General features: G+C 40.8%; 1 protein-coding gene across 1 annotated transcript in view; it reads right to left on the bottom strand.

The window, feature by feature from the left end:
- Positions 1–23,847, bottom strand: part of LOC126091959 (heat shock 70 kDa protein cognate 5) — an 81,826-nt gene that overhangs the window by 33,391 nt on the left and 24,588 nt on the right. Inside the window, exons 4-6 of the mRNA XM_049907302.1 lie at positions 16,497–16,620; positions 1,422–1,623; positions 1,115–1,221 (exon numbers count right to left, since the gene is read on the bottom strand). Of these exons, the coding sequence (XP_049763259.1) occupies positions 1,115–1,221; positions 1,422–1,623; positions 16,497–16,620 (433 nt within the window). The remainder of the gene's footprint in view (positions 1–1,114; positions 1,222–1,421; positions 1,624–16,496; positions 16,621–23,847) is intronic.

Genomic DNA, 23,847 nt, shown 5'->3' with positions numbered 1-23,847 from the left:
GTGCGTACATTATTTGACCGAATTCCAAATTTCTGACAGAAGTGTCCATGAAGTGCATTTACAGTTTAATGGTCGACATACTTTTTAGCTACGGTAAACCTGCGACAGTATGTACTTCGAAAAGAAGTTATGTATTCCCAAACTGGTGGTGTTCTAACAGAACATGAATTATCTGTCATTAATAATGAAATTTCTCTGTATTCTAGATTTTTCAGCTATAGACCCTGGACCGATAATCATTTAAACTGATAAAATGAAGTCAGCCGACATTGGTTGGTTAGTTGATTTGGGGGAGGAGCCTAAACAGCGACGTCATCAGTCCCACTGGATTACGGAAGAATGAGGAAGGAAGATGGCTATGCCCCTTCAGAGGAACCATCCCAGCATGTTTCGTAAGTGATTTAGGGAAATTGCGGGAAGCCTAAATTAGGATGGCAAGACAGGTTTGAACCATCGTCCTCATCTGACATTGCTTATGAAACTAACAGCTGACAGTAATCCATCAACATACTGTGACAGTAGGCTACCAAGAGAGCTGTTAAAGTGAACAGGTCAAAAAACCAAATCTGTAGGTAATATAACATCTCAAGTTTGTTGTACTGGCATTTGTTTTAAAGATGCTCAGAAAATTCTCTCCACATATACAGTTCGGAGACGAAAAATTAGACATCACTGCATAATGCCATACAAAGTGTATAAACTGTACACTAGTTTAAAATAAAATTGCCTTTTGTATGTTGTTAGGGCAGTTCTGAAACTTCCTGGCAGATTAAAACTGTGTGCCGGACCGAGACTAACTCGGGACCTCGCAGTAGAGCTTCTGTAAAGTTTGGAAGGTAGGAGATGAGGTACTGGCAGAAGTAAAGCTGTGGGGACGGGGTGTGAGTCGTGCTTGGGTAGCTCAGTTGGTAGAGCACTTGCCCACGAAAGGCAAAGGTCCCGAGTTCGAGTCTCGGTCCGGCACACAGTTTTAATCTGCCAGGAAGTTTCATATCAGCGCACACTCCACCGCAGAGTGGAAATCTCATTCTCGAGGGCAGTTCTGTTTACTATAAAGAAGCATATTATGTACTATACTGGTCTGATATAAATTTTATAAGTAAAAGAAACTTACACCTTATCTTCTGTTTTGTCCATGCCATATGCCAACGCAGCAGCTGTCGGCTCGTTAATGACACGCAACACATTCAAGCCTGCAATCTGACCAGCGTCCTTCGTTGCCTGAAATAGAGAATGCATTCTGTTTCAGACTTACAACTATTTTGAGTAATCATTATTTATAATGTCTGCACACTCAGAAAATTTTCTCTTCATACATAATTCAGAGACGAAAAATAAGACATCATTGCAGTAGTTCATACAAACTATGGTAATTTAAGAATTTTTGTAAAGTATTATGCGGTGTAAAACACAATCTTTACCTGACGCTGCGAGTCATTGAAGTAAGCAGGCACAGTTATCACAGCATTCTTAACTGATGTATTGAGGTAACTTTCTGCAGTTTCTTTCATTTTCATTAAAACAAATGCTCCAATTTGACTTGGAGAGTACATTTTCTTATCACTGCCCTCTACCCATGCATCACCATTTGATGCCTTAACTATCTTATACGAAACTGTTTTCCTGCAAAAGTGAGTATTTGTAAATGTAAACAGTTTACGGTTATCACAATGAAAGAGGTATTCATGAGTGGTCATCACATTTAAAATGTCCATGCATTTTGAATTAACATACAAATGATATTCTGTCTCACTCATACTGACTTGTCAAGACCAGAAATTTATTTGTGAAGTCACTAGAATGAAGTAATTATGCGACTTATTTTATTAGCATATTTGCAAAACATGAATAGAAACAGCTGCAAACTGATATGCTACGGTATTATTTCCAGAATAGGTTTTAATTGGCACATTGTTTCATAAAAAAGAAGGTGAAGTGTAATCAGAAAGTCGGTTTGAGATGCGCCATGTTTTACTCAGCATGTCCTAATGGAAGTGGTACAGTACTGCCTTCCCCTGACCTCAACTAACATTGTTATTTAGGCAGACTGACATTTTAAAATGAACATTGAAACATGATGAAATTTCACATTAACAAACACTGTGAAAGGTGATAACTGATTTACAGACCCTAAAAGTGATCGGAGATAGAAACTCAAACTGCAGATCTTCTAGTACTGATGCACTGAGACACACTATCATTTCATATTGTGAGATTCTGATGGGGGATTTAATAGTTTTTCTGTTGACAAGGTAATGCCAACAGTGGCTGAATAATGTGAAGTAGTTTTTGTGTGCCCATAGAAAAAGAGTAGAGTTCTATTCTTTTGTTTCAGTTATCAGTAGAGTACTTGGTATAAACTGTTTGTATGAAACTGAATATTTTCTGCGATGTGTGTTCTATAAGTGAAACTTACTTTGAAGATATTAGTTAAAGTAGTCCAGTTATTTTGTTCTAAGGTAATTTCATGGGAATGATGAGCAAGTCCCTTCAGTACAGGGCCCAATAACTTCGTAATGCACGCAGGCACATTTTGTTGATATATGTAGTGTCAAAGGACAGCTGTCTACTGTGTGTGAAGTTTTAACTCTTCAAACTACGAAAGAAAAATGTTTCTGTCTGAAACTTTGCTGTTAATAATGCAACTTGCATTCATTGCAAGTCAACGAAGTTGTGCCATGGAACCATTACCTTCCATGTAAAGGTAAAAGGAAAGAAAAGCAGAAAAGCAGGAGAGAGTGGAGAATATGCAATAAAGGTGTTCAACTAAAAATAGCACGAACTTCCAAAACCGGCTGTGTACATTCAACACACAGTAAAGCTACAAGCAGTGAAGTTAAGTATTACAGTTCAATTTGGTTTGTGGCTTCTGAATTGCTCTTAATAATCAAGCGTGGATACAAAAAAAAAAAAAAAAAAAAAAAAAAAAAAAACTTACTTTCTAAGAAACAGTAGCAAATGTGGAAGAATAGACAAAGAAACCAACAGGAAAATTGAAAGTAAGTAGTGAAGGTGTAGGAAGGGAAAGAAATACCAGCATAAAAGAGAAAAGTAACTCAAATGGAAAATCTGGACAGAAATAAGATGGGAAAGAGACATGAAAACACTGGCAGTACTTGAGGCAGATGAGGTAAGATTATAGTTTATTATCCACCAATGACAAGATCATTAAAGATAGAGCACAAGATGACATAATTAAAGGACTGAAAAGGAAAACTACGTTGTCCCTTCCAATGAAACCATCCAAGTGATTTTAATAGAAGGAAACATTCCACGAAGGAAAAATATACCTAAAAACAAAGATGATGTGACTTACCAAATGAAAGTGCTGGCAGGTCGTTTGTGTTCGTTTGTGTGCATCCAAGTGATTTCTTTGATTTGTTAAGAAAAATCACAGAGTCAAAATTAGATTGATCAAATGGGAAGCAATCCTTCCACCTTTCATTTTGAGTACAGAGAGTAGCATTAGTTTTGTTGGCAACATGTCAGTAGGTTCAAAAAAATAAGGTAATTTCTCTTTACAAGACTACACTGACATAACTGGACTTTGTTTTAATCTTAATCAACAGCAGAATTTGCTAAATGTAACCCAACCACATAAACATGATGTCGTTCAAAATTCATCTAGGGAGTAGGAGTTGTCGTATAGGAAGAATTACAACATCCATTAAGACCTTTTATTGACAAGGAAGCTGGTCAAATATTTTTATGCCTATGCCTGTGCACTTTGCTCCATTCAAACAATTATTCTTCCTGCACTCCGTACATGACGGTAGGGAAGAAACCCTAATAACTGGTACCCTCTGCCTTGCACTTTACAATGGATCACAGGGTATAGATGTAGATTCTGTGCAACAGTGAAGTTAAGTTGTAAGCAATTGTCCTGATATATTAATACATGTCTAGGGAAATGGCAAATGCCATAGTTGACAGTTATTAATACCTGTCCCACTGTCTTTCTTTAAGAGAAAGGACACACATTGCCTGACAAAAAAAGTTAAGCCCCAGAAGAGGCAGTGGAAAGAAAATGAAACCTCAGTGGTTGAAAAGGTACAGAACTTTATTTTATTTACTACAACATCAAGTCAAATTTGCAAATAATTTGGCAGTAGGAACCCACTTACCAGGATGATAAGTGGCTTGCTTGCATGCATGCATTAATTTGGATGGAAAGGGTGTTACACAGCCACAGCATCTTCTCCTGAGGTAAGCTGGCCTTCAACTGTTGTGGCCACTCCTTGATACTGTCACTGCATCACCGTTTATGTCTAAGCTAGTCCCACAAATTTTATCGGAGACAGATTTGGGGTTCTTGCAGACCACAGTAAAGCCTCAACATCAAGCAGACAGCTCAAAGATACACACTTCATTTGTGGACAAGAATTTTACTGTTGAGAAATTGGCACCACGATAATGTGACACATGAGGTAACATACGCGAATACTGGATGTCCCTGACATAGCATTGTGCCCCCAGAGTTCCCTCAATTACTACCAGTGCAGACTAAGTCACACCTGATGGCTCTCCTCACCAGGTTGCCAACAGTCATCAGGGTTAGCACAGAATTGTGATCCACCATTGAACACCATATGAAACCATTCACAGCAGGCCTGCTTCCCAGTCATAGCACCACTCGAAACAGTTGCTTGTGTTGAGGTGTTAGCAGCAGCCTACATGTGACTATAATTCCCTAGTATAGCTGCTCCTAATCTCTGACCAATGCTCTAGGATGACATACAAAGTTGTACCTATTCTCGTATGACAGGCACAGATGTGAAGGGGTTAGAATGTGCTTGGTGCCTAATACAGCAATCCTCTATTGGGGGTAGTGGTTGACTAGAATCCTGAAGACAAGTATGCCTCCCACCGAGTTTCCTTGCAGTCCAGCACTGGACTTCTGTAACATCTGAATTCCCCCACAAGTCCAGATACTGCACAATTCAATAAGCCTGCCAAATGGAGACCCACACTGAAGCCCTTTCCTTATACGATCATGCACCATCTCTGTGTGCTTCACACATCTGGCACTTTTCACAACCCTTTTACAGGATGGGTGAGAAGTAACTAGGTACTGAAACTGACATAACTTTTATCCTGCAAAGTTATTTACTTGAAATTAATTATATACACCTATATGAGAATATCAGGCGTACGTTAAAAGTCCATTAAATTTTAATGTAGGGACCTTGGCATCGACCAATCTTCTCAAACAATCTGGAATGGAATACACAGCTTTTTGGAGGAAGTTGTGTGAGATGTTGATAAGAATAAGAAACTTCCTGAATCCGTACTTCCGATTAGTCCGATGTGAAAGTTTTGTCTGGTACACCTCTTTTGCCCAGCCCCATAAAAAGTCAGGTCTGGACTTCTTGCAGGCCATTCGTGATGTCCATATCTCCCCATGAAATGTCCCGCACAACAATTGCAAAGATACATGGTACACCGTCTTGCATGAAGATACTGAATATATTATTTTCCCATCCAGATATCATGGACCAAATGTAATCATGAAGTATTTGAAGGTAGCGTTCCCCGTTCACTGCGTCAAAGGTAGTGTTCCCTGTTCATTGTGTCACAGACGACATATGGGCCTATGACATTCGTAGCTGATATGCCACACCGCATGGTCACTTTTGGCCGAGAATACATCCTCTACACCGTAACTTCAGCATCCTGTGATGCCCAGTATTGGCAATATTGCTGACTGATGAAACTTCTCAAGAAATATGGCCCCATCACTCCAGAAAGTGATGTGATACAATTGGAGCCAATCTTAGTGCCAATCCAATACCAACTCCCCATTCTCCATCCTGCAATCATAGTCTTCCAGTGTCAGCTGCTGCATGTAATGGAATTTCCATGCTCAAAAGTTTAATTTTTTATAAAACACTAGATGCACAGGTGCCCCACGAGTCCACTTTCACATGCTGCCGGCTGTATCGATTTCTTCAGGCTATCACTGCATGTGTTCTGCAGAATTGTCACATTCTCAGAACACCGATGACATGGATAGATCACCTGTTTTCACTGCACTCTTCACCAAATCTGTGGTCATTATCTTCGAATGACGATTCTTTATTGCCTCCAGACAAACTGATTCATTTCTTCCCTTCACTGTATGCCAGCAACTCTCCAAAAGAACAATCAAATTTCACACTTCAAACTACGAAGCAATCCATGTGGTCAGCCATCTTTGTCACTTTCGAGTGTACCACCTCGGTATTACGCGGTATGGAAAATCACTATACTATTTAATGTTCTGTGTATCTGTACTGTTTCCAATATTATTCAACCAATATCAATTCAATGATACATAGTTACTTCCCGCCCACCCTCATATTCTACCTAGCCTGGTACCCAACACTAACACTAATGCATTCTGACAGCCATTTTGTATGCCAAAGAGTGCCAAAACTCTTTGATCATTTGCAGATCCATTGGCGGTGGACGTGCAAAGGCATTACATTGATATCTGACCATGTCTTCTGATGTGCTTCACTTTCTCTTGTCAGCCAGTGTGGTCTGCAACTAAATCACAGGCAAGGACTACTGGGAACAGAACAAACTACTGGCATTCTACAGGATAGAGCATACAACATTATGTCTCTTAATTCGACATGTAGGTTAGAGAACTTGAAATGGGAGAGATTGAAGTGGAATTAGTGTAGTGGCACAAATAAAAAGATTTCTTGCTAGATGAGTACAGGGTTATCAACAAAATTAGAAATGGATAATATAAGAGGATGCCTAACAAAAAAAGATTGCAGGTTAACAACTATGAATACCACAGTGAATGATGTATTTTTGTTGCCGAGAAAGAGACAAAGCCTCACAGAAATAAAAATATGCACAGACTAGTTCCGCAGATGGAGATTGAAGAATGGACGATAAAATAAAATAAGCGATTTAGTAATTTTAAGGGAGATGGAAACAAATAGTATTCAGTAACAGGAAAAGGAAGGAAGGAAATATATTAGTGGAAAATGGACTGGAGTAATGGACTGGAAGACAGAAGCAACATGGGAGAATTTTGCACAGAGTGTACATTGTGAAGCGGAAGGTGGCAACATTCTGTCCTTATTTGTGCCTACTGACAATTCAATGCCACCACTGTACAGTGAGTGGTTACTTTTAATCCTTTCATTATTTACCATTACATTATAAAATAAAATTGAAACCATCCAGTGTCTCGTTGTCTCTTCTACATGTAGGCCTATGGGGGGGTGGGGGGGGTGGGGGGAAGAAAAATTACCCTGGGTAAAAGAACATTTTTTCTGTGTCAAGTGACAATATACTTTCCCTCGAACCTGTAAATGATATCAATCCATTGAATGGTAGAGATTTTATACACCGGTGTAGAACTTTCCAGCACTCCCAGCAAAAACAACACATTCTTGAAAGATCTTTAATGTGCGGCAACAATTACACTGCTTATTTTGGTACTACAAAAGTATATATACAAATTCACCAAATACAGCAAGGTAATTTTCGAACACAGAACATCAAGACAAGAAGTCTAATACCCACGCTACTATATGGAAAAATAGACCATATAGCACTCAGTGGCCTTGCAGTAACTTAGAATTCGGGAAAATATAATGCAGTAACATTTATACTAGCTTTCCAAAATACGACTACTAGATGATATTTTTCATCAAGAAAGGCTAAGCTTTCACATATAATACTGGTCGTCAAAAATTGTTCAGGATCCTAAGAGCACAGGTTAAACTGCAGCATCTGAAAAGCACGATTATAAATTTCATGGGTTACCTGGCTGAATACATTTTCCGTAGAGCACTTCAACATTTCCCTAGAAAAGCTGAATATGCGTGAAAATTCTCAAGAATTCACCTAAAAACTTTTTTTTTTTTAAAGGATAATTATACTTTTTGCCATTGTTATTGCATAATTTGTAATCTATGAAAGTGCTATGATAAATATGAAAAACTAGCCTTGAAAAAATTGGTCTTTTTTTAGTGTGTGTTACTCTTTCAGATGCACCAAATACGAATGTGCCGGTAAAATTTTAAATGATGGCATAAATGGTTGGCCTTTTGAGCCTGAAATTTTTCTGAGTGGCTGGTTCTCAAAGTGTTAAGTTTCGAAAGCATCAAACAACCAACAAGTTAAGAAATTCATAGCACATCCTCACACGTAACATATTTCGTCTTGCATAAAAGGAAATTTACTACGTAATGCTTTTTAAACCACGGTTCACAATATTTTCTTGCAACTTGTTAGAAAAACATAAACAGTTTTGACATCACGTTCATCAAAAGCACTTTGCTGTTACTGTAGTATTATATACTCTTCATCTTAAAGCCTTGACACATTTTGCTGTTGCCAGACACTTTTATGTCCACTGTGTTGCAGACACTTGTATGTCCACTGTGTTTTGTTCCAAACAGTGCATTTTCTTAGCAATTAAAGTTTTATTTTGGTGTTATCTCTCGTTTATGTTTTATTGCTACAGTATTATTCTGCAGTAGTAAGAAAAAAGTAAAATTATTCTACAGAAATTTAACTGAAAACTAAGAAATGAAAAATTTCCGAAATCCTCAAAAATTCTTGGTTGTTTCCCAAATTAGTCCCAGATGAAAAAAATCCCTGGAGAATATAGACTCTGTCCCTATACCTGTATACACACACATAAAAAAAAAAGTTTTGCGTTATCCCAGTTCCCAGAACTCCTGAAGATAGACGTTGACCAGAGATGTCACTACACCTGCCCAAGATGTAAACAACCATGCATAAGCAGCACCTATTAGACAGAGGGGGTCCGACAGCCGATGAGTTCCTGTCATTCCACCAGATAGGAGGTATGCGGCTCATGTTGTCTGTAGTTCCACCACGCCTAGACGGTCAACACCACAGTTTGATCCCGTCCGCATTGTTACTTTGTGCCAGGGAGGGCTCTCAACGTGGGAAGTGTCCAGGCGTCTCTGAGTGAACCACAGCAATGTGGTTCAGACATGGAGGAGATACAGAGACAGGAACTGTCAATGAAATGCCTCGCTCAGGCCGCCCAAAGGTTACTACCGCAGTCAATGACCACTATTGTAGCTCGGAGGAACCCTGACAGCAACGCCACCATGTTGAATAATGCTTTCGTGCAGCCACAGGACATCCCGTTACGATTCAAACTGTGCGCAATAGGCTGCATGATGCACAACTTCACTCCTGACGTAAATGGAGAGGTACATCTTTGCAACCATGACACCATGCAGCATGGTACAGATGGGCCCAACAACATGCCGAATGGGCTGCTCAAGAATGGCATCACATTCTCTTCACCAGTAAGTGTCATATATGCCTTCAACCAGACAATCGTCGGAGATTTGTTTGGAGGCAACCCAGTCAGGCTGAAGGCCTTAGACACACTATCCAGTGAGTGCAGCAAGCTGGAGGTTCCCTTCTGATTTGGAGTGGCATTATGTGGGGACGATGTAAGCTGCTGGTGGTCATGCAAGGCGCCGTAACAGCTGTACGATACGTGAATGCCATCCTCCGACTGATAGTGGAAGCACATCGGCAGCATACTGGCGAGGCTTTCGTCTTCATGGACGACAATTTGTGCCCGTATCATGCACATCTTGTGAATGACTTCCTTTACAATAACGCCATTGCTTGACTAGAGTGGCCAGCATGTTCTCCAGACATGAACCCTATCAAACTTGCCTGGGATAGATTGAATCTATGCCGTATCGCCATTGAGGAGTGGGACAATCTGGACCAACAGTGCCTTGATGAAATTGTGGATAGTCAATACAAGAGGACATGCTACTGCAGGAGGGGGGGGGGGGGGGGGATGACGTTTATGTTGATCACTATTATTCCAATTTTCTGTATAGGTTATGAAATCGAGGTGAAGCAAAACTTTTTTTTGATGTGTGTATTTAATCTGTACAGCTACACTGTCCCAGCTATATACGCTGTGCCAGCAGTGGGGATCATAACTCCAGATGTGGGCCACCGTTGCTGGTGGAGGATCAACATATCTGGAAAGACGAGAGTAGTTCGGATGCTCCAGGTACCAGCGGATGCATAATGCTTAAGCGCTCAACTGTTGTTGGTGCAGAGAACACTTAGTGGAACCTCTGCCTCTGCTAGGAGGCTGATCACGGGGCTAGTCCGAAAGGCACCAGTTAACAGTCATACCCCAAAGTGGTGTATCGGGTTCAGCATCTGTAACATCAGAGGCAACTTTGAGCCATATGCAAGACTCCCGTAATCTAAGACAGGACAGGACCAATGCTGTATAAAGCTGAAGAGCACTAAGGTGAGATCAACATGCACTAGTTAGTTGACAAAGGTGGGGAAGAAATGTCAATTGGGCATCAAAGACCAGTCCCAAAAACAATTAGAGTCAGTCACAAGGAGGAACTGGCCTACAGCAACAACAGAAATGGATAACACAGGTCTTTGCAGCCAAAAACTGGAACCGTGACGAAGAGCCCAAGATTGCACTATGTATGGCTCCCTGCAGTCTGCATTCAACAACACCCATTAAGGCCAAACAAAATTAAATGCAAAAATTATCAGTACACGAAGGGAGGACACCACAGATCCTGCAACTGCCACCACACCACTGACAGTCACTAAAAAGAGAGGGACACTCAAAACAGAATCCTGTGCAACTCCTTCGTGCAGCTGGAAGGTGCCAACCTGTACCTAAGAAGTGTGACGTGGAAAGTTATGGATAAAAATCAGTGGCAGGCTGTAGAGGCCCCATTCATGTAAAGCGGCAAGGATGTGGTGGCACTGTGTGGTATCAAAAGCTTTAGGCAGATCGAAAAAAGGTGTAGACCCTGGGCAAAAGCTGTTTGGATATCAGGTTCCAAGTGGGCTAAATTATCTGCAGTATAGCAGCCTTGGCAAAAACCACCGAGTTGAAGCCAAAAGGTCCAAAAGTTCAAGGATCCAATACAGTTTTCAACTCAACGTTTGTACAAGTGACTTGCAGAGGGCAGTCGGTTAACTGATTGGATGATAGTTATCTAATTTCAAAACTGGAACGACACTTTCTCGCCACTGGGAAGGGAATTCCCCCTCACTCCAGTTACTGTTAAAAAAAAGGCAAGTATATGATATCTACTAGCCACCGATAAGTGTTGAAGCAATTGGTTGTGCGCCCGATCCGGTCCAGGAGCCATGTCTGAGCAGCTGGCAAGGGAACTGGTAAATTGCCACTAACGGAACTGGGCGTTACAAGGCTCCAGGCAGCAGGGAAAGAAACAAAGGGAATTGTTCTAAACTGTTTGAGAAGACTGAATGCGGACAGTTAGTGGACCAATTCTGAGGCCTGGGTTAAATGCTCAGCAACGGCACCATTTTTGGAAATTCCCAGGACATCTACAACAGGACAACAGCCAAATATGCATCTGATCTTTGCCCACAGCTGTCAAGAGGGAGTATGCAGCCATATGGCAGCGACATTGTCCCCTACAAATCTTTTGGGGCAAAATAGGGAGCTGTTTAAAGGCCAGGGGTTGATCGACAGATGGATGCTGCTTGTAGCATCGGAGGGTGTGATGGTGGATTTTAATAACAGCAGCAAGCTTGCTGGTCCACTCAAGGGACAGTCTTCTGTGGGGAAGTATTTGAGGAAGAAGGAATCACAGAAGCAGCTGCTAAAGGGATCATCAATGCCATCCTGTGGTGGAGCACTTGGGATGGCAGCTGAGGAAAAGGCCTCCCAATCCACATTACTAAAGGCCAAGGTCAGTGATGCTGGAGAAGAGATAAGATGATCGCAAATTGATCACTGTTGCAAAAATTGTCATGAATTCCCCACTGAATGGAGGGGAGGAATCCAGGATTACAGAAGGAAATCTCAACGGCTGAGTAAGTGCCATGTGTCACACCAAAGTGTGTCAGGGCCCCTGCATTGTGGAGACAGAGATGAAGCCCAGCCAGCAGGTCTTAACAAGCCTGCCCCGGTTAGTGCTGCCCCAGTTGGTGGACACAATACCACCCAACAGATGGTTGGGGTGCCAAAACACCAAGAAGAAGGAAGGGGGGAGGGAGCTGTTTAAGGAGGGCAAAGAACAGCAGGAGGCACAGGAGGCCAGTCTGTGGGGGCAGATACAAAATATTGCATATTGTTACAGCAGAGTCTAAACAGATCTGAACAGCCACTGCTTCCAGCAAAGTATAAGGAAGAACCCAAGAACTAACTGTGTCCATGCGAACCAATGTACAGACACCACTGTAGGCTCTCAAAGGATCAACCCAGTTCTGGCAGAAGGCTCAGAAACCACAATGTGTATCCATGAAACAAGATTCCTGCAATACAACGAAAGCTACATAGCAGAGAGAATGAATAGACCAATTCTGGAAGGTGGTGATAAGAGTTTCATCAGAGGAGAGTAGTATTAGAGGCTGGATGGACATTGAACAGGCCAGAATAGATCACTGTGCCAAGTCAGTGACCATCAGAGGTAAGCATTGAGTGTCATCAATGAATGTATAATTGAATTCAGAGGGAGGGGGAGCAACACCCCATAGGATGTCAGAGGGGCTTTGTCCTGAACTTATGCGTCTGCTACTCCTCCTAAGGAGGGTGTGAGGAGATGTGGTAGCAAAGAGAGAAAGTCATAGGAATTGTAAGATATGAAAGAATGAGCAGCCTTGAGGCCCACAGAGCATTGGTCCTGTTCAAAATAAAAGGTTTCTTGTCCTGGAGGCATTGGAGATGGGGATTTCTAGTGGGAGCCCCATCCTCTGTGGGTGCCAGAGAAGATTTCTTCTCTGACTGAAGAGAAGGAGCGGTTCTGTGAAAGGAGGAAAGGGAAGAAAACAGGCCAAAGTTAACAAGGGAGGAGAAGGGGTGAAGAGGGGGAGGAGGGGGGGGGGGGGAGGAAGAGGAGGAAAGGATGAAACAGAAGCAAAGATAGACATTAAAGATATCAGGTGGAGATTGTCAAATTTCTGTCAGGCCTATGATTAGGATAAACAGTCAAGAGTTTTAAATTCCTGTACCTTCCTTTTCTTTTTATAGATCAGGTAACCCAACGAGCAAGGAGAATATGGACCAGAACATTTTATGCACTTGGGCAGTGGAGCACAATGATGCCTCACATGGAGAGGCAGCCGTAGTCACCACAAATAGGATTTACATCACATCGCGAAGACGTGACCAAAATGGAGACACCGGAGGCAACACATTGGAAGTGAGATATAAGGCTTCATGTCGCAATAGTTAACTATAACTTTTTCCAGAAGGGTATCCCCTCAAAAGACAGGATAAAAATGCCTGCATCAACATGATTCTCCTTCGAAAAGACCTCTCTAGACTTGCCAGATGAAATGAATGCTGCGGACCAGTCCCGGGTTCTTTGTCAGACTGGAGGAGGATGGCTCTTGGAAGATTATGGCCTGGGTCATATTTAAGGCCTGGTGAGGAGTGATGCTCACCATGATGTGTCCAAAGCACTTGAAAGCACAAAGGGACTTCGAATGACTGGCAGATGTTTTAACCAGTAGGGAACCAGGTCACATCTCAGTGAGTCAACTTCACCAAATTTTCTACAGAAAGGAGCAGCTTGGTAGCAGTTAAAGTCTCTCGTCTGTCCTGGTGCAGACCAAGTAACGGGGAAAGGATTTTGATCCAAGCCAGCAGGCCTGGCCCTCCTCCCAAAGGGTGGCCCTGGATGATGATGAATTTGGTTGAGGGGGAGCTCGACATCACGGTTATCAGTGCCCTGACGAAAAATCAACAGGAAATCTCATGAGAGGGGACGAAGACTGTCCCCACATGCAGAGCAGTTTATAACGTACTAAAGTCTGCCACCCTTCCCCACCAGTTGGGGTGGCTCTGGAGGGGAAGGGCGGGGAAGCAACAGTAAGAGCAGACAGATAACCGTTCCTGTTTGAAGATATAGCCGTGGAAGAGTGGCCAGAAGCATGAAGCTAAACACTCCCTCCTATCAGGGGCCAGGGGCTCACCCCATGGGTGTACCCAGCCACGCCAAGGTCTACCTGCCATGGACTTTATTGCTGGAAGTTACAATGCCCCAAAATAGCAAGCAACAACTCCTACACTACACAAGGCAGCTGGACTGGCTACATGTGGTCATGACCTATTGACGTGGGATGGGGAGACTATCGTCGGGAAGGAGGAGGAGGAGGAGGAGGAGGAGGAGGAGGAGGAGGAGGAGGAGGGGGGGGGGGGGAGGAGGAGAGGAACCCACACCAGAGACACTAGGGAGTGGATTCGTCCCCAAATGGCTCACACTATGGAAACAATTTAGAAAGGGAAACACCAAAGAAGAAAGAGGGGGGGTGGGAGATAGGATGGAAAGGATTGGATATGGGGAAGGGAATGCAACCCAGCTCAAGAGGGGGGGGCGGCTCACGCCAGAGGTCACACCTCCAGAGCTCCTAACTGAGGGACCAATTGGCAATTTGGAAAGGTAACAGCTCAGGCAATCACCTCTCCCTGGGCTGTGGCTGTACCATGGGGTATTCTCACACCCTACTTGTCGACCTGAGGCTGGGAATTAGTCACCTGTTACACGACAGACGCTTGGGAGGAGTGCACAGTGAGGAAGAAGAAACTAAGAGAATCATCAAACGCCAAAACAGAGTAAGGATAGGGAAAAGATGTGTGGGGACTGTTCTGATGTCAGGCTACTGAAAGTGCAGACATGTTCCTGCAAATTTCCCCTCCCTAGGGACGGGACAAAAATAGGAGGATAGACATGCAGTACGAGAGGGAAAATGTGCTGCAAAAGCTGGGAGCCCATGGTAGCCAAACACAAACTCACCGCAGAGTGGTGAGCCCCATTGGGGGACAGGTATTCACCGTAATGATGTGTGTAAGTATGAATTTGTGATGGATGCTTGCTAGCTCAGCTTACTCTTTAATGTGCCTGCCTGCCATCCAACACCGCCTCTATGTGGTATGTAGCAATCTATCCTAATTCATGTACTTGTTATTGCAACACAGATTTTTCCTTGAAACTAGCGTAAAATCTGGGGTACCCTGCAGAGGTGTCACCACAATCCTTTCAAAAATAATAAACCTAACAATGATACAATGTCAGTGTTCCACCAATGCTCACTTTTCAATAACCATTTGCAGCAACACGGAGTTCACAAGAACTACACATGATACTGCTTGATCAAAATTACTTGTTGGTTCACACTATACCTTGTAACTTAGTTCCTCTAACAAGAGCACTCAGTGTCACATAAGTGTCTGTTGATGCCAATGTGCCACAACAGCATCAGTTAGCATAGTGTTTGAATAGGGCAGCTTACAAATGTAATTTGTCGGCTACTAGTACCGGCAGCTGATTTAAAAGTGTCGCCCGCAGCTGGAAAACTTGCATTCGGTCCTTGTTGGCAGCATGTTCCTTGTTATCCCAGCCGTAAGCAAGACAAGTGACTGCCTATGTGGCAATTATGCACAAGAAGTAACAAACACCAAAACAATGTTTTTAATCATCAGTGTAGTTCATATATTTACAAACAGAGGCATTACTAGTGCTATAAGTGGAGTGGCCATGTCCATCACAGTTTACCCTCAGGCTGAATATCTTCAGTCACGATTTTTTTTATTTATTTTATTTTTTGTAAGTTTGCCACATTTATTAAAACAAAGTAATAAACCAATTTGACTTGAGCCATATTTTATACTCCACTATATCATCAGATGCAACCATGATTCTGACCATATCAATTTAGCACAAGATGGAAATGAATTTTGTTCCCATGATGACAACCCATTTGATCTTTAAGGCATTTCACTACTATGTAATGGAGAGAACCAAATGAAGAGCAGACCATAAGTAGCTCATTCTGTACTCTTCTCTCATGTGAGCTATTTAAACATTTATATTAAACTGCCAGCCTCCCACTGAAGGCTGTCAAGTAGTAACTACCAAAACACTCTAGTTTTCAGAATGTTCCATTATTCTGTTGTGGGGATACATTCTCACACAGAAGAGCGTATATAAATGATGAGATGGATGCGTTGGTATACTTTTTGGAAATCCATTAGAGCAGATCAAGGATAAATGAAAATACTGTTGAATATGTGGATTTGAGAGTACTTTAAGTGTATGTCTGAGCATTCAAACAGTATTTTGTTGATTTTCACGATTTTCTCAAATGACTGAGAATATTCTCAGAGTGGTGGGGCAATACAGACCAGGTGAGGTGGACCTATTCAGCCAGTCTCAAATATTGCGTGGGTACTACTACTCCCAAGTTAGAGGTCTCATTGTGTTACCACACTGTCAACATGTGAATCAGCCATTTCCAAAATGTTTATTAACTTCGACAAAGGAAAGACACACTGTCAAACAATGTTAAAAGAAAACATTTTTGTAAACTTGCGTGATATATGCTTCTAAACAGGATTATAACTAAGCACGGATTGGCATGTGTTGCTTATTTACAAAAAATTTAGTACTCAAATAGTATCCAATGTACAGTAAATTATATGCACAAAAAAAATTCAACTTTTAGAGAAGTGGCAAAATTCTTACATGTCCTTCTGCACTTCAGCATCATTGAATCTTCTTCCAATAAGTCTCTTGGTTGCATAAAACGTATTTGCAGAATTAGTAACAGCTTGACGCTTTGCTGGCATTCCCACCAGTCTTTCGCCATCTGGAATATTTTATGGTGAATGGTTGTTAGCGACACTATTAAATGATACTGGCAATTATCAGCAAATAATATTTACCTCCAAATACCAAAAGAAGAATTCTGTTACAACGCAACCTACAATGATGCACGTGATTTATTTACAAATAATTCCTCAAACTTTCTGTTTGCACTGCAAACAAGATAGGACTGGAAGAAAACACTAAAGCAAGTATCACTGGTAAAAAACACACCACCATACAAGTGTATTCAAAGGATTGACCGTATCTCAAACAGATGAGTTAAAATGGAATGCCAAGTGTGAGGGGCGAGAGTTCATCACTACAGTCACAGTTCTGTCTCAACTAGTTCACCACAGTTTGATGATGTGTCATATCAGCGTATCACTGTACCCCACCTTACAAATAGTTGCAACTACTAAGTACCTGCATTCCAAATGCCACATTTAATTTTCACACTTTTCTTCAGTTATTTGATTAATACAATGGTTAAGACTTAGCGCATTTGAGCAAAAACGCAAGATACAGCAGGTTAAATTTAGAGAGGTTAAATGTGCGCAATGTGCTCATGGAACAAACTAGGTAAATTTCCACAAGTTATAGGCTACAAATAATGATATTAACACCAGATTTAATTAAAACAATCATGTAAACATATGAAGCATGAAAAGAAAAATTCATTACTGCTGTGTCAATAGAGGTGTCCAGGTGTCTAATTAGATAACAGGAAGACTAAAGCTGACCAAAGAACTGGTAACAAAAAAATACTGTGCCTTTGTAACGTGTGCTTACAAATGCATTTAAATAAGTGACCGACATAAGAAATCAGTAATAGTCTCTCATACGTTTACTGCTTTCTACGCAGAAGAAAAAGTTGAACACTGTGTTAAAAAGATGAATACAAAACCTCAAAAACAGTATTCTGAACAACTATTTGGCATCCACAAAAAATGTGACAAAGTGCTTATCTGAAAACACAATGGAGCTGAGATATCTGTGGATGAACTATTGCATGGTTGAGTTAGCTGGTCTTGTAACCATAATTTATCGTACACATCCTTCAAAAACAAATACCATGCCCAGTTCTTTAAAACACACACACACACACACACACACACACACACACACACACACACACAGGTCACACTCGTCTACAAAAAGGATAGTAGACATTATCTACAAAACTACCATTCAATATCCTTGATGTTGATCTGTTACAGAATCTTGGAACATATTCCGAGCTAAAATGTAATGAGGTAACGAACCGAATGACCTTCTCAATGGCAACCAGCATGGATTCTGAAAACAATCACGTGAAACCCAATTCGTACTTTTCTCAGTGACATATTGAAAGCTTTGTATCAAGGCAGTCAGGTAGTTTTAGTATTTCTTGATTTCCTAAAAGTATTTGATGCAGCACCACACCTACACATTTTCAGAAGTATGATCGTATGGGGCATCAGTGAAATTTGCGACTTAACTGTAGACTTTTTGGTAGAGAGGACATAGGATATTAGCTTGGATGGAGAGTCATCAGATATAGAAGTAACTTCATGTGTGCCGCAGGGAAGTGTGCTTGGACCCTTCCTGTTCATGCTGTGTATTAACGATCTTGCAGACAATATTAAAAGTAGCCTCAGACTTTTTGTAGATGAAGCAGTGATCTGTAATGAAGTACTATCTGAAAGAAGCTCCATAAATGTTCAGTGGGATCTTGATAATATTTCAAAATGGTGCAAAGATTGGCAACTTGCTTTAAATGAACAGAAATGTAAAACTGTGCACTTCACAAAACAAAAAAAAAAACACGGTATCCTATTACTATAATATCAAAGAGTTACTGTTGGAATCAGTCAACTCATACAAATATGTGGGTGTAGCATTTTGTAGGGATATGAAACTGAATTATCATATAGGCTGAGTCATGGGTAAAGCAGATGGCAGATTTCAGTTTATTGGGGAAGTGCAATCAGCCCATAAAGGAGATTGCTTACAAATAATTTGTGTAACTGTTTCTAGAATATTGCTCAAGTGTGTGGGACCCACACCAAATATGAGTAATGGGGGATATTTAATGTATACAGATAAGGGCAGCACAAATTGTCACAGGTTTATTTAATCTGTGGGAGGGTGTCACAAAGAGAGAGAGAGAGAGAGAGAGAGAGAGAGAGAGAGAGAGAGAGAGAGACAATGAACCGAGTTGGAAGACTCTCGATGATAGATGTAAACTATTCTGAGAACGCCTGAAAGTCCCAACAACCAGCTTTAAAAGATGACTCTAGGAACATACAACAATCCCCTATATATCGCTCACATAGGGATTGTGAGGATAAGATTAGAATAATTACTGCACGCACAGGGCGTTCAATCACTCATTCTTCCTGCGTTCCGTACGTGAGTGAAACAGGAAGAAATGCTAATAATTGGTACAATGGAATGTACCCTCTGCCACCCACCTCGTGATTGTTTGCAGACAGTAGATGTAGAAGACACTTTAGTGGGCATGGTTGTTAAGACAACAAAAAATATGACCTTTGAGGCAAAGAACCTTAAAAACACAAAGGATAACTCTCGCAGATGTTCCAGCAACAGCATATGGAGATTCATATTTAAGTATTGCTTTCTGCTCCATGTTACAGGAGTCATATCGAATGTAAACACAAGTCATTTCAAGTTTAAATGCAGGAAAAACTACATCCCTTAGGAGGGAACGGTAATCATCATATCTTTAATATGCAATAATTCTTGGTGTATGGCAGTATAACTTGTGGAGTACTACAATGTTGTGCTTTTGTATGACCTTTGATACACTTTCATTACCAGTCAATGATTTAGCAATGTCAACATAAACTACGGAATTCAACTTTTCTTACAAACACATTACACAATCTTCTGTTTATCTCTACTAGTAAGCAATGTATTATAAAATGTTGGTCCACTTTTCTGAGCAGAGCTTTGCATGCACATCACATTTACGTATGTTTGTAAGTGATGCTTTGGCTGAGCTAAAAAAAAAAGAGGAAAAATGCAGTTGTTCTGGCATTTCCCATAACCTTGCCAATGCACATGATAGTGCAGACCAGAAAATTTTATTTAAGAATCTAAATTGGTGTAGAATCTTCCTCGTATGGCTAGTCTTACCTTCCTAATTCACAAAAGAGGATCACACACTACACTGCAGTGGTGCATACAAACCACTAAACAGATCTACAACTTTTTTACAAATCTTTAACATATTGCAGCGTGTCAGCAACTGTGAAATGTACAGGAAATAAACAATGTTTGCAACTGAAGGCTGAAAACATTGTTTATTTGCTGTAGATCTACAACTGTTTCACAGCAGTCTAATTTGCTTTCATAAGTGTGAAGAAACATTGAAATTTGTATTCATCTACATACATAACATAGCAAAAACTGAATAAGCACTATGAAAAGGCAACAAAAAGTTAGACTTGTAATGTTTTGCAGTCCAAAACACTTGCAGACAAACATTCTAGCTTGGTGCATTCATTTCTTGATGTAACGCAGCCGAGTCCACACATTTAACATGCTTTCAGAAGCGATAAAGTATTGTTCTAAGTAAACACATAACAAGCCTAACACTTGTGTAAATTTACTCCAACAGTAAAAACGGGGATTACCGGTACATTCTAAGACACACTGTAAGACAAAGAATCTCAAATTATGAAGAAAAACTAACGATTCTAAATAGGTCTCCATTATTAAGAGAATTATTCTTTTTAATTTTGAGTTACCTGGCACCAATACTGTGAGAGTGCAATGGCTGAGATCAGTCTGAAGACTATTTCAATGCACCTTTCCATGGTAAACTACCCTGTTTAACTCCCTAAACCTGTAACACTCTAAAACAACTTGTACTGCTTCCTGTAGTCAAACCTTTGTTTCCTTTTACAATGTTTACCCCCTTCCCCTCCCACTCCCTACATAACAAAATCACAATTCCTTAATGCTCCGGATTTAGCCTACAAATCTATGCCCTCTTTTAGTCCAATTAAACTTTTTTTCCCTTTTAGCCAATTCAATTATCACTTCATCAGTTATTCAACCTACCCACCTAACTTTCAGCATTATTCTGTAGCATCGCATCTCAAAAGCTTCTATTCTCACCTCTTTACTGTTTACGGTCCATTTCACTTGGGCGCACAACAATGTAGCCATCACTGCCCGTGCACCTATTACAACGAACCAAGTATGATTTACCGTATTTACTCGAATCTAAGCCGCATTTTTTTCCAGTTTTTGTAATCCAAAAAACGCCTGCGGCTTAGAATCGAGTGCAGAGTAAGCTGAAGTTCTGAAAAATGTTGGTAGGTAAATGTGAATGTATGCTTTCCCGGCGTATACAGCTGGCGAAGAGTTCTCGGGCTTCCAGCCGGGTGGCAGTGTCTTCGCCAGAAGATGATGAGTATGTCACTCGTCGAAACGTCGCAGTTTGAAGACACTGCCACCCGGCTGGAAGCCCGAGAACTCTTCGCCACATGTTGGTAGGTGTCGCCACAACTAACTTCTGCCGTCTAATATATGTAGCGCTACACAGGCATGCTTTGCAGGCACAAAGATAAATACTGGTGCCAAAACCTCTGCGTCAGTATAAAAAATAAAATAAAAATAAAAAATAAAAGGTGGAAGACGAGCTTTTTTTTCTCCGCCCCGAGTTTCGATCATTGCATTTTCATAAATTATCCAACTAAGTAAATACAAATTCCGTATTGTTCATCTTCGAATGCAACAGCATTTCAATGTACTACGAAAATCCGACTGACAAGGCTGTTTGGGATGTTTGTCAATATTGCCAACTCTACGTTCTGAATTTTTTCCTACCTGTGAGAAGAGATGGTTGCTAATAGGAACTTTTATGAAGTGTGTATCACATGCACTATTCTCTTCATCATAAGAATAATATGAATATAAACATTTTGCCATGTATTCTTTCGTGTTTGCTGATATCTCATTTAAATCCTGTCTGTCTAATAAACTACGAAACTAGAGTGAGAAAACAGTAAACGCATAAGAATATACATATCATGTGATGTTTATATTCATATTATTCTTATGCCTAATAAGTGATAGTCAGAAATGAAGCAAGGCAATTGACTAGATTTTTAAACCTAAGATGACTAATTTCTGTGCAGAATGTAATGTACTAAAGAGGCATCTGCAAAGATTTTCAAACGGAGAAAATTTTTTGCTAAATTCTCGTTCAGATCATCATCTATCATATGCAGTCTAATATTTGCTTCTTGTTGATCATTATCAAAGAAAGCAGCAATGTAAGTAACAACAAATAGCAGTCTCTTGCCATTGTTTTGCTAATGAGACTATTCCTCTCTTTTTTTTTTGTAATTGTTAGCTGCGGTAGCGTGCACAAAAGCAAGTCATGCCACGAGCGGCGACAGGTCATGAACACTCAGCCTTAACTCCGCTCAGCTCGTATAGCCCCTTTTGTCTGTAGGAAAGTTTATTTCTATATGCGACGAGGATTCCCCTGGCAGAGACATCATGTACACAATGCACGCATTCACAGATCAACTTACCATTCATTCAGAAATCAACTTAGAATGTGTTCAAAAACAGACAGGTATGCGTTTCAAAGACATATGAATAATCAATAGACTACCGTGCGCTGGACGCTAGTCGCTTTGTGAAACAAAGTTTTTTCCCCTCAAGAATATGAATTTGGGTCTGGAGGCTGTCATGTGAAAACTGAAGCAAAATAAATAGTACAATTTTCAACAGAACAACTCGGAATAAGGTATTTGCAGATGACAGCTATGCTACGCTGGAAAACTGTAGTATTTGAATGCAAAGCGGCTACACTTGGCTTGGTCATGAGTATGAAAAAACAAATCCACACAGAATCCATACAGGGTGGAGAGACATTGAGCAGACCGAAAGCTTTGAGAGAGTAAATTGGTTCAAAGTATTTGGGAGACATGGTTACAGAAGATAATACAGTAACAAGAGGGACAAAGGCAAGAATAGCTGCAGGTAACAGGTGCTATTATAGCTTCTTTTTTTTATTATAGCTTCTGTAACATGTAGCAATCTTCTAACATTCCAAGACAGCTGAAGACATAAGTTTACGAAACAGTTATAAAACCAGTTGTGTATGGGTCCAGAACAAGGACAATAACACAACAAGTCAGAAATGTCAAAGACAGGAAGTACGACAGCCAAAGAAGATGCTAACTGCAAAGTCAGTTGATAGCCACTCAGTGGGGAGATCAAGACTGCAATGGCTGGACGACATATCTGAGAAAGGTAGGAGTACAGACTGCATAAGGCTGATGAAGTCAAAAGAGGATTAGATGACGTAGGTGGTCAACAAGGCCCAGTCTCATCATGAGCTGTAGTGCTGGAAAAGAAGGTCAATGTGATCCTCATTTTCCATCACTAAGATACAACTATCCATGGAAGTGCAATGCCTTTGTAAAATTGTATGGTGTCAATCCGTACAACTGAAAGCATTAGCAAGATCACAGAAAATCCCAACATGAAAATTTTTCTTTTTTGTCTCTGTAAGAACTGAGTTAGTGAGATACAATGTTTCATCTAAGGAGAAGCCTTCACAGAACGGCAAAACAACAGTGCCCTACATGATTAGATGTACAGGTTGTTCCAGGCTAAGGAGAGTCATAGGGTAGCTGCACAGAACCAGTCTTACCCATCAGAAATTTCTGGAACTTACTTTGCACTTACAGCTGGTTATTATATTTGGATACTGCAGACCTTTCCTGTGGGAACCAACACAGTTTTCGCAAGCACCAGTTGTGTTAATCCAGAAGATACAGAATGACGCTGTTGACCGAACACACATTTATGCCATGTTTATTGACATTTGGGCAGCCTTTAATATAGCTCTGCACCCTAACATAGTATAGAAAATACATGCTTACAGAATATATGAATAAGTACGAGATTGGGTGCAATACTTTCCAGAGCATTACATTCGATTTAATTGGAAGATATCATTAGATATGCACGTGGCACATCATACAAAAGTGGAAAAATGTATAATAATCTGGTGGACAATGCTTTAAAAAGATTGTTTGTCAATGACATAGTTGGGGGACAGGGAGTTGACAGGGTCACTCAAGTGTTTCCCAAACAAAGTAATGCATGTACAGTCTCAGACAAGTAAGTCCAAGTTGTTCATTTAAGGCAGCCAACAGAACCAGCCGCCTGTCATGAGTTCCAAGTTAAGCCATAC

Source organism: Schistocerca cancellata, chromosome 7, assembly GCF_023864275.1.
Source record: "Schistocerca cancellata isolate TAMUIC-IGC-003103 chromosome 7, iqSchCanc2.1, whole genome shotgun sequence".
In the NCBI taxonomy this organism is placed as follows: domain Eukaryota; kingdom Metazoa; phylum Arthropoda; class Insecta; order Orthoptera; family Acrididae; genus Schistocerca; species Schistocerca cancellata.
Note: the sequence above shows the minus strand (reverse complement) of the source record. Positions and strands in the feature narration are given on the sequence as shown.